General features: G+C 35.5%; 1 protein-coding gene across 7 annotated transcripts in view; it reads right to left on the bottom strand.

The window, feature by feature from the left end:
• The window catches only part of ERCC6L2 (ERCC excision repair 6 like 2), a 61,086-nt gene that overhangs the window by 27,730 nt on the left and 21,161 nt on the right, over nt 1–12,195 (bottom strand). For 5 of the 7 annotated variants that reach the window (XM_074856056.1, XM_074856054.1, XM_074856057.1 and 2 more), the window contains 3 exons: nt 7,058–7,129; nt 5,758–5,903; nt 567–662 (listed from right to left, as the gene is read on the bottom strand). In XM_074856056.1, the coding sequence (XP_074712157.1) occupies nt 567–662; nt 5,758–5,903; nt 7,058–7,129 (314 nt within the window). Of the gene's footprint in view, nt 1–566; nt 663–5,757; nt 5,904–7,057; nt 7,132–12,195 lie in introns of those variants that run through there. The other 2 variants (XR_012627082.1, XM_074856059.1) reach the window with 2 other exon arrangements.

Consider the following 12,195-nt stretch of genomic DNA (forward strand, 5'->3'; position numbering starts at 1 on the left):
TATTCAAAAGTCTGTCCTGAATTCCTAGGGAAACATCCTATGTTTAAAAAAGCCTTGAAATAAAAATCCAGATTCCTCGAAACACTGCAATGGCATACCATCAGAGATGGAAGTGTGTGCTGAAAAGACACTAATCTCCACAAGGGTGAAGCAGAAAAGAACATGAAGTGTTTTTCTTTAAGTATTCCGGAATTCAAAACATCACTTGAACTCAGGTCAGCTACAATGTACTCTGTCCTGACAAACAGGAAAAATGCCACCCAGCTACACACACACATTCTAGAGATCACTAACAGTTACAGTAACTATGGCCCTTTTTTTTTTTTTAATGAGCCCAGCATAACAGTGCCACAAAAATAAAATGAAAAATAAGAAGTAAAATTCAGAGTTAAAAATTGGAACATCAAAGTTAAAAAATAATTTAGCTGGACATTTTTTACTGTCTTATGGACAAGTTAGACTATGTTAAAAAAATTCTTCCCTGAGAAAAATTGTAGTTGGACAATCAGATTACATAATCAAAGCAGAGTACAACATGGATCAATGTCTGTATTTTGAGAGTATACCTGTCAATAGCTTGAAGATCATTTGCTGGGTTCCACGTAGGATCAAACAGTATAACAACATTGGCACCAATAAAATTAAGACCCAGTCCACCAGCCCTAAAACAAAAAAAGAAAAAAAAAGAAAAAACAGAACTATTTGACAGTAAGACAACCAGAACAATTCTTTTTTTCAGTGTATCATGTCCATATTGGTATACTCCCCAACATAAAAAAGAGCACATTAGAGATATTGAAAATAGTGGAGTACAGCTTTGTGTTACTGTTGTGCTAATAATCACTGCTGTAAAATGCAGTCTTCTCACCTAAGCAGCAAGATTACAAACCGTATGATTAGCTGAGTCATAACCAACTGCTATCACCTTGCTATAGTAAAAGACCGACTTCTACTTCATACTCACTGAGCCCTATACAGGCCAACCCCCCTCAATGATTACACTGAAATTCATAACCACTTTTATGCCAGTTAATATTAAAGAAGCAGGAAAACTATAGCTTAAACATCATTAAACAGCATTGAATTTTACTTCCTCTAATCCCAGTATGTAGTTTTGACAATAATGCTATGCAGCTTCCACTAAAATGGTCACAGTCTAGGGTAAGTCATATCTATAAGAACTAACAACTGTTTCAAGTCTATTTGTAAAATATGTAAGTCAACAGTTAAAAATACAGTTGGCCACACAGCTGCATATGAGCAACATCCATACTAGTCATTACAAGAAAAAAAGCCACTAGAAGAAGATTGTCTACCATAGGGGTTAGGAGTCACAGGGGTACAAGTTACATCATCTTGAAACATTCAACAGCTGTAGTGTGCTTTCAGGTAAAGCCTGCCAGCCAGTAAAGTATTTGAGCATATGCCCAACCTGAGGTAGCTAACTAATAACCTGCTGAATCCAACAAAACTGCTCAGTTACTTGGAGTTTGGCATGTGCGCAGCTAAATGATTTGATAGGAACAAACGTGAAGAAAATACCACTGCTCATCCAGACGTGAAACAAGCAAATACCGAAAATTCTTTTCATCTGGCTCAACCAACATCCCTACAAAAACGGACAAGTTCCTATACAAGCACATGCTAAATATTATTATTAACTATTAAAACAATTCTTCACATTGACATAGGCAGCACTAATTTCAAGTGTGTTTTTTTTCCTGAATGAGGTACCACAAAATTGAAAAAGTCAATGCCATTTAATATACCAAGCACCTGGTTTTAACAGATTCCTTTATATTCTGCTTGTTTAAAGCAGTGGGCAAGGTAAAGTTTCCAGGTATAAGAATGGAGACAGAAAAAGCTTATGGAGCCCCACCACTTTTTGGTCTTCATGGAATCCTTGTCAATGAAAATACAGTTGTGGCCTCCTCCTTCCAGGTGTGGTGTGGTGTTATGTTAGTCAAATCTGAAAAGGGAGAGGATGTGGGAACCCACCAATATTAACGCAGGTTGCTGGATGATGAGTGTTCTCAAAGTTTGAAATGCTGAATAAAAATCTTTGTATTTTTCAGAATACCTTACTGTATTTTGGAATTTTTGTGTATTTCTTTTTAGTGAAGACAGAATTAAGCCTCTCATCTTACCAAATCAGCCCTGCAGACAGACTGAAACATAAGTCAACATGTTTTTCCAAATGCCTTCTCATAAAAATTGCAATATTTGGAACCAAAATATGAATTAAACCTCAGTGCAAAGCCTTGGTGCAAGTAAAAAAGACTGGCTATAAAAGTTAACTAAACAGGATACTTAGCTTTTACCTTTCAGTATTTTTAGGTATACCACAAAAATTCAGATATTCCAAAACAGAAAAAGAATGGCTCCTATATCTTTCATAGACAGAATGAATGCAGTAGTTAGTTTGTGCATTGTAAAGAATATCTTCTATTTAAACTACCATTTTAACTAGCTGTTAGTCATTACTGCAAGATGGTCCATGCAAATTACTATAATATGGCTCAAATGAAGAGCCCTGCACGAAAGGTCTCGTAACAGTTGTTACAAACAACAGTTTTCAAAAGATCATCTTACTTAAAACTGCATGCTACACTAAATAAACGGCTTTTTATATCCTGTCACTGACAACTGAATACCTCAATGTTTAGAAGTTACAAACCAATATTGCATTAGAAAAGTTTCCATGAAAGCTTTGACTATGTAATTCTATTTACCAAGGTAAGTTTTTTTTACAGTTTATAAGTGTTCTGTTTCAGTGAGATCTTGTGACTGAAAGTTCTCTGAATGTGATTACATGCACATTAAAAATTACTTGCAATATATTTGTGAAGAATTCAAGTTAAATGAAGTCCTGTAACAGTAAAAAGTAATGGACAGTAATTGAGAATGCTGCAGGTAGAATGGAAGTGCATATTGTAACTTTTCATGATAAAAAAAAAACTATCTGCAAATTTCTGTAACATCACCTCTTCATCTACGCACTTCTCTTTACATAATAAAGAAACTGAGAAGCAGAAATAGATTTTCATTTATAACTATTCTGAAGGAAATAATCTAGACTAGTGTTGAAAACCCAGAAAACAATGATTTAGCTTTAAAGGTGGGAATACTTGCTATTCTTATTTCCTGGAGAACATTATGATGGAACAGAACTGCGTAGACTTCAGTATTTTACATTCAGAGTTCCCCTTTTTCAGGCTAAGCAGCACCAACAGAGTTGCAAGCTCTGACATTCTCCTAGCATGTTATAGGAACTCCAGCAATTATTTTAATGTTCCTAAGTATGCCTAAAAATCTCCTTTTCTTCCAAATAATCATACATTTTCTCAGCAACACCAGCACAGGAATGAAGTTTTCTAAAACAGCTTTTACTTCATGAGCCTTAGAAATTCCAGCAGATGTATACCTATTTTACCATAGAGCTCAAGGTTGAAATTAATGATCTATACCTAATGGTTTGATGGAATTTACAAGTTCTGAAGGAATCAATCATATTTTCTCTCAATACCTATATATTTATCCATATATCTGTATTAGTCATCATTATCAATAAAAGCATTATAGATAGCTATATGACTCTGATACTAACATTAATGGCAAGACTTGAGGTCAGGCTATATAGACAGATTTTTCTTTTTTCTTTTTTTTTTTTTTACTTTATTAAGGTCCCATTTCTCAAAAAACTCAACCAATTAAAATCAGGATTTCCAAATGTCTATGGGCTACACATAGGCAATTCCAGGCAGAAACAGCATTCTGTCAGTATTAAAAAATTGGAATGTAACAGGAACATTGTAAATTTAACAGTGAAGTCATCACCACTGTCTGCACTGTAGCTCACTAATTTATAGCTTAGAGCTTCCTGTTTAAAGTTGTATGTTAACTGTGCCAGTGGACTATAATGGCATACTCAACATCACTATGCGTGGAATTCATCCTTTGCAGAATGCATTTCTGCAGCCAAAAGACTGAGCAAGTATTTTCAATGAAAAAAAATCAATATTTGGCTCTCTGAGCAATGGGACTTTCAGAACACATACAAGTTGACTACACGGATCAGTCAAAAAACTTTGCAAGAAAGTACAGACAGAAGAGTATGACCCAATTCTGTCAACTTACTACGTGTTGAGAAATAAAGAATATACTGTAAAGTCCTAATGCCTGAAATCTGAGTATGATAAAAAATTAATCTCTTGTAGAGTAGAACTAGGATAAATCACTTTGAGTTCCAAAGGATTACAAAATTAAACTTGGTCCATTACTGTATATCAAGGAAGCAAAAAGATCACTTCTTGTTATCTGTGATAAACTACACAAAGAACCACACCTTCTGTTTTGCTTAGTAAACACCGGTTATGTTGACTGCAATTCCATCATTGTTTGTTTCTTCCATTTACTCAGTAAAATGAGAAACACTAAAAACAACAGAATAAAGTCTCTTGTCTCAAGCACCACCAGCAGGCATGGCCAGCTCAACAGTCTCTGTATTCACAAGCTCTCATAACAGATGAGAAAGTCCATCTCTGTTTACCTGATCTTCATTTTTATTTCTGTGTAAATTAATGGAAGAGAACTGAAAATGTTATAATTATGCAACTGACCTAGACTGATAGAAGCACAAACTAGAGAGTCTTTCCTAATGCTACGGATGCAGTAATAGCCTGCTGTCTTCAGAGACAAGGAATAGGGACTCATGAAGGTCTTAGGGAAGCTGATGGCCAGATTCCACAGTTGATGGAGATTACAAACAAATGTGTATAACCAACACTACAAGTCTCTTCACAACCCTGCCCACATGCACCAGAGAGTATCTGAAAACAGTTCTAACATGCACTTGCAATAGTCTTTAAGATTATCTCTGACTTTTAATTAAACAGAGGTAGTGTGGGTCCTCCTATCTAACTCCAACATACACACTTTCAGTACAGAAGGACTAAAGTGACTATATAGGCAAGAACAGCATGTCTGCATGTTTCATCAAGTTTCACTGAGTTTTCCTCTGGACAGGAAGACGGAAGTTTTTCTTTGTTCCCTTTCTGCCCTTGCCTGGACAAACTTCATCCAAGATAGAACATGGAAGTAACCAGAATTAAAAAAAAAAAAAAAAGAATGGTCATCATAGTTTCATTAATCTTAGTTGAACATATTGCTCTATTTCAAAAGAATTCACTATCCATCATAAATTGATAAGCAGATCTGATAAATACATTTTTAAAAAGACAATCCAGGATTCTTTGAAGTATTTCAAATAGACATGTGTTAATTAACATGGTTAATAAATTACAGTAACACCAAGAGATAATTTTTCAGTTCAATATAGCCATTCACGTTCACACTCATTTGCTAGTTCTACTAGCACAGTACAAGAAACTGAGTCTGTCTACAATAAAATGAAAGGTTTTTGTGGATAATGACATCATCATAATAATAATGTTTTAGTAATAATATTTAAAAATGGTTTCCTCACTCCTACAGCAGCTGGAAATTTAAAACCAGGATTCACAAGACCCACTTGTTTCAGGTCTTAGAAATCCTCACAAAGCAGAGGAGAGGGGAAAGGAGGTATTTTAAGAAGCTTCAGACCACAGCAGTGAGTCTATCTTTACTAACAGACAAAAGAACAATTCACTTTCTCAGAGACATATTCCCTTAAAAGGTCATCAAGCAAAATGCAGAGTAACCTATTTACTGAACACTAGAAAGGCAGAATGAAACAGACTACAAGTTAAATTTTCTTACATTGTAGATACAAGACATATGTTAATTTCCTGAACGCTGTTGAACTCTCTTACAATTCTGAGTCTATCTTCTGATTTTGTATTTCCATCAAGTCTTCGGTAATCTAGCCCAGATGCCATACAGTATTGTTCCAGCACATCTAGCAACTGGGTGGAAAAATAAAAAAAGATTAAGTGTTTACTATTATCTTTTTAATTAAGCATAATCACAGAGGCCATGTTTCTCATATATTTTCAATAGAGCAAGCATTGAAAATGAGAGTAAATCTTTGCCATTTTGGTATCAACATCCTTGACTCTCTTTAGCTGTGATTCTACAGCATGCTACATGATTAATGTTGGTCTGCTGTGGTCTCACTCAGTCCTCCAAACCTGGATGCCTGTCCCACCTCTAAGTGATGCTGAATCAGTTCAGCCCAATAACTTAAAACAGTTTCCTACTGTCTTAGCAAGTTACAATGGCTTGAGAAACAATAAATGAGGACCAGAGCCAGCACAGAGAAACATGCTGGTATGCACCATCAGAGTTCAGAGGGATGGAGTGAAGGAGACTGCAGTAACCACCAGTCAGTCTGGTCTTGACACTGTGAAGGGCAGCTTAAGACACATGAGCATTTTACTACTACATCTAAATACTAAACCTGCAATCTTCCTTAAAGCCACAAAATTATTAATTGTCTGAACTGTCCTTCACACTTATTTTTTAATACTTTTTACTGCTATCATTACAAATATTTAAAAAAAAACATATTACAGATTGAACCACTTCAAGAAATGCATTACCCTCTAACAAGAAAATCAAGGAGCAAGTCCCTTAAAAGCAAAACGTGCCTACACCTCTTGCTCCAATTAAGCACTGTTTTAACTTCAAACCAACTCGTGAATAAGTCTCAGGGTCAAAGCTTCATCGCTGCTAATGCTCAAAAGCAAGTAGAACAGTGGATATTTAACGACTTTCAGTGTTAATAAAGAGGCTGTATGATACTTCAGTCATGCTTTGCTGTGACACTGCTCTAACTCAAGACATACCAGCTGAACTCAGTATGAGCTATCTACACCTGAAGTAACACAATTTTAAAAGGCTCTAAGGAAGGCAGTGTGTTACATTTGTTTTGCCATCACCATTTTTATCATGAGATAACATAAGGTTTCAATATGCTTCTCGAGTATGGCACACTGTCCTCATCATTATTTCCCATAGTACTGAGATAAAGGAAATGTGGTTGACAGCTGTCACCTCAGTGCTTTATGCTTCACAATTTACTGCTGCAGTTAATTGATAAAAATAATACAGAGCTCACCTTTGTGGAAAAGGAGAAAAGAAGAACTTTATCCTTGTTTTTTCGGAAGTGATTTAAAAGCTGCTGAAGGACCTGTAAACAAACCACAGAATACAAACGAAGAGATTTCATCTACAGGTCATCTCATACACACTTGTGTTTTTAACCTTTAAACAGGCTACACTAATCAATTGATTGCAAAGCCAGATGCATAACAAAAAATGTTATTAACATAATAAATGTGCCAAAGGTAATGGAGATGATGGACCCATGCATTTTCCAGTGATCTACATGGAAATCCTGTTGTAAAAAGGCAATCATACCACTAACAGGTAAATTCAGAAGCTGTTTGTGTCAGTGCATAGACTGCAACAGAATGTTACTTTTCTCATGCTCTATCTCAGCTTGTGAATTTTTACATTTAACAAATGCATACAGTTCCACAGTTCCCCTGAAAACATGAAGGTCTGTTTAAGTTTTCTGTACTGCATCTGAATTCAGAACTTCTTGGAACTTCTCTTCTTAAAATAATCAGTGAGATGTATGCCCCTCCCCACTCCCACTCTTGTCTGTTGCTCTGTTTACAGTAGGATCCAGCTTCCCAGACTCTGCACAGACCTTGAAATGCCAATAATCCGCCCACACACAATGTTCTTCTGGTGGGGAACCAAGTAATCCAGAGCCCTGTGTATAATTGTGATACTGTTATTTTCAAAAGAAGCATGTCCGAATCTGGCAGTGGCAGCTCCAGAGTACCACGCAGAAGCAATACACAAAGGGGAAAGATGAAATCTTCTGTACTGTGTCTATAGCTTTCTCCCACTGGGCAATAAATATTTTAAAAATTATATTTATTCAGTGATAAATACATAAACTGTTAATCAACACTGATTTCACTAAAAGCCTAACAAATCTTTGACAACCAAACAACGGTGAATGTTTAGATTAATTTTACAGTTCTGGATAATATGTAGAATATAAAAAAGTAATTATATATCACTTATAAGCCCATTTGTATATGTTAGCCAGCCAGTTAAAAGTGAAAACAAGATCATTTTTGCCTGGTTTCATTGTACAAGAACATGTAAACCAGGAGTTATTTTACTAGGGAAAAATCCACATCAGGTAATTTAACAAAGAGCTAAAGGACTTACATTTGCATTTTACTCAGCCACATTAAGAAAAAGAAACAGAAGAAAAACAGTGACATGTTTTTAAAGTAGAAGGAATTTGGCTACTGTATTATCATTGCTATTATTAAAGCACAGGTCAAATAATTTCTTATAGGAGAACACACAAATTTACCCAGTTTGTTTAAATAAAATGGATCAATGCCATGTTCATTGGCATTTCAGGTATTCTGGAGTAAAGAACAGCTCTGGCAAACAGGGAAAGTAATGAATGGCTCTGCATCAAAGAGAAATAAATTCTACACTTGCACACCAGAGCATTAACCTGAAAGTTGCTAGTCTGCAAGAGAAATACTTGATCATACTCAAGCAAGAGTGACATGCTCTTTGTAAGACTCCACATGGATTTAAATACACATCTCCCCATTACTACACATTGTGAGCTAACTGATGAAATTTTAGCTCTCAAATTTGAGAAAACCTTGCTTGTATATAGACGTCCAAGTTAGCCTACAGTGTTTATAAGCCTTCAAAACACGTTCAAAACCATGCCTGCCTGGGTTAAGGTTATGTTTAATGGCAGAAGTTGATATTATTTGCAAGGTGCTCCAACAGACTTCCATTTTCCTACTGAAATAATGGTAATAAGGCAGGCAAAAAAAAAAAAATCCAACACAGTTATTCCTAAGATATTTATATTCATTAAGTATTCCAAAACTCCTCAAATGGATGTCTGTGGAAATACTATACTTGTAGTTTAAAAAAACCCAACAGTTATTACAAGTGCCCAGACATTTAATAGCCCTTTTTTCACTTAGAAAGCATATAGAGCCTCTCTGAGCCAGAATTTTAGCAAACTGCAGAAATAATCAGACATGGTAGTAATGAGAATTACTGCAGGCTTTTAAAACTACCCTCATTCATCCTACTACTTTTCCAAGCAGTCCCCAATACTTCTGTGTGGACAGTTTGCAATCTTTGTGTTTCAAAAGCAATGGAATCACTCATTCTTACACTTTGCAGGTCCCCTCTGTCTTTCTTCATGATAGAAAAATGGTGGTTTCCACCAAGGCAGCACACTCCTTTCATTTCAGTTCTCACATATTCAACTATTTCAAGTTAAAAATCTAGGCACGAAATTCATCTTGCAAAAGAAAGTATAAGCAAAGTCTTCTGAAAACTGTAATTTCTGCAGTGTAATTGCACACAAGAGGAAATTCCACAAAAAAGCTGAAGCTCAGATCACATCACTGTGTATTACCCGCCTCCCACTGTAACAAGGATGTATAGGTATACTATAAGTACTTATATGTGTACATTTGGATTATAGGGACTGTTTTTTCCAGGCTCTTGTTATAATCTTAAATTACGAACAGAAAACCTGGGGTGGCATGTTATAAATGCTACAGCTTGCAAAACACAGAGATGACTGTAACCACACAAGGTAGGACACAAACACCAATATGCCACTCTCACATGTTCAAGTAATTCTAGTTTAACTGGTGGCAGTAGGCTTATTCCATATTACAAAGGGCTTTGTATCCCTATGTGTTTTATCTCTGCTTAGTGAGACCACAGATGATACTTTCAGCAGATAGGTTAACCTTTTTGACTCTGCAAAACAGTTACAACTGCTTAGCTAATAAATTTCATAGACAAATTCCAGCCTTGTCACCCCCGCCCTGAATAAATTTAATAAATGCATAAACTTTTCCTTTGAAAAATATGCTCATTTACAAACGAATAACCACCTGTTGCTAAAATTCCTGGGTAGCCTGTACTAAATTTTAAAGGACTAAATAATAGCTATTCAGTCTATGCTACCAGACGAAAGTTACAAAAATATTTCAATTAGTTTCTAGAATTTATTTGTAGAATAGAAAACATAAAGTACTACGTGGACAAAGCTATTAAAATACATTTCACTTTCACTTGTCTCATTTATTTCCAAATAAACGTGTTAAAAATACAGAAAGTAGTTTTCAAGCTCTAGTATCTGTTGACTCTCCTGTGATTACTTTCTGATGGTAAGAGGACTTTCTAAATGAAATACTTTCTGAAGGACTTTGCCTCCAGAGCATAAAAACCCAAATCATCCCAAACAGCTTCTGTTTTAAAATTCAGAATAGAACACAAAAAAGTTAAGACAATATTTTCTCATAAAGCAAGCCTTCAGTGCAAGCAGCAGGAGAAAATAAAAAAGCCACCACAGCACCAGAAACATATGAACCAATTTTTGCCATAGTAATTATTTTTAAGTCAAAATTAATGGACTGAAAACCCACCCTATTTTTCAATGATGGCTACTTGGCCCACTACATAAAACTACTCCTTTCAGGCACAGAGATGTCACCACACAGTTCATAATATTGTGTTTATACAAAAATATATTTCATGAACTGACACAAAATTCAAGTTTCCCTTACAAGAGAAAGCAGACCAGTTTCTCTTAAAGTAAGCAATTCTTTCAACAATTCTTAGATAAGTTTTATTCAGTTTGCAATGGACGGAAATAGACACTATAAATTTCAAAAACAAAGCATCATATATACAAAACCAGAGGTCAACAACAGTGGAAAAATATTCTGTAAGTTTACCAGACTGTCATATATGCAGCATTTGAAAATGTTTCTATTCTATAATCCATAAAGAATGAACCGAACAAGCAGAAACCCTCATAATAATACGAGATCATAATTTCTTATGTTGGAAGAAAGATCCATACTGCTTTGTACCTTTGCCTACTACTACTGCAGTGTTGTGTCCAATCTGGCTTTTTTAAAAGGTCAGAGCAATATGTTCTGTGAAAGAATTATAGCAATATTTTCTTACTTTTCTACAGAAATTTATATAGCACTTCTCATCTCTCATCTACCAAACATACTGAAGAAATATTTTTACATATAAATATTACTTCAAAACACAAGATTGGATTTTCCATAATATACACTGCACTTCTTGAAAAAAATGGAAATTCTCCACACCAAGGCTCTTCTCAAGAATATATACTTATTTAGGGTTTGGGGGGGTGGGGTGGGTTTCTTGGTCTTGTTTTGGGTTTGTTTTGGGTTTTTTTGCGATTATGTAAAATCTATATTAAAAAATACCTTGAAATACAAGAATATTGATCTGTATAGACTGATAACAAGCTAAAAGATAAATAACTAAATGAAAAGCACAATATATCAGGAAAATCTCCAGTGTGATGGAATGAAGATGAGGATTAGATGATTCACTACCAATAAAAAACCCTCAGGAGTAATCACTATACTAGTAGCTCTCTATTTTTTACCATATATTGCTCATCTCATTCTACTTATGTTTGGGCAACCTACTGGTAGCTCAGAGATTCATTTTTCCAACGATGTGGATCTCATCAATGTCAAAAGTAAACATACAGCCTGCCTGACATCTCATCAGTATCGCGCCATTGACACAAGCTCAGTATACTTAAGAAAAATCACAGTCTCTGCTTTCTTGCCACCTTTGTTATGCTCTTACTCCAGCCCTGCAGCAGCACAACCTTCTTCCTTACCATCCAAGGCTACTGCACACAAGCATGAGAAGAGCCTTACTGCTACTAGCCAAGGTTACACCCAACTCAGAGCCCTGAGAAGACTCTGCAGTCTATGTTGTTCCAGAAGCGACTCAGACTTACAGCCATGGTTTGGAACAGATTCCTCCCAATAGGCAGCTCTGTAAGCTGCAGGATTTAAAGGCACATAAAGTTGGAACTTCCGTCTTAACTCAGGCATTTTTCATTGACTGTGTTGTTCACTACTGTGTCAAAAAACACATAATGAAAATGTTGTAAGGAAGTGCTGGAGTGAAGTATGCAATAGCCCCAAGAGATAAATTTCTAGAGAAAGGAAAATTTGTTTCAACCGATAAAAGAGCTTCATAAGCACCACTGAAGATCATGGACTTAGTTTTTACAGGTATGTATTAAATATTTACTGGTAGTTAACAATAAAGCTGACTTTCATGAGATAATTAAGTGTATATAACAAAGATAATATGCAGGCCTCT

Source organism: Strix uralensis, chromosome Z (genome assembly GCF_047716275.1).
Source record: "Strix uralensis isolate ZFMK-TIS-50842 chromosome Z, bStrUra1, whole genome shotgun sequence".
In the NCBI taxonomy this organism is placed as follows: domain Eukaryota; kingdom Metazoa; phylum Chordata; class Aves; order Strigiformes; family Strigidae; genus Strix; species Strix uralensis.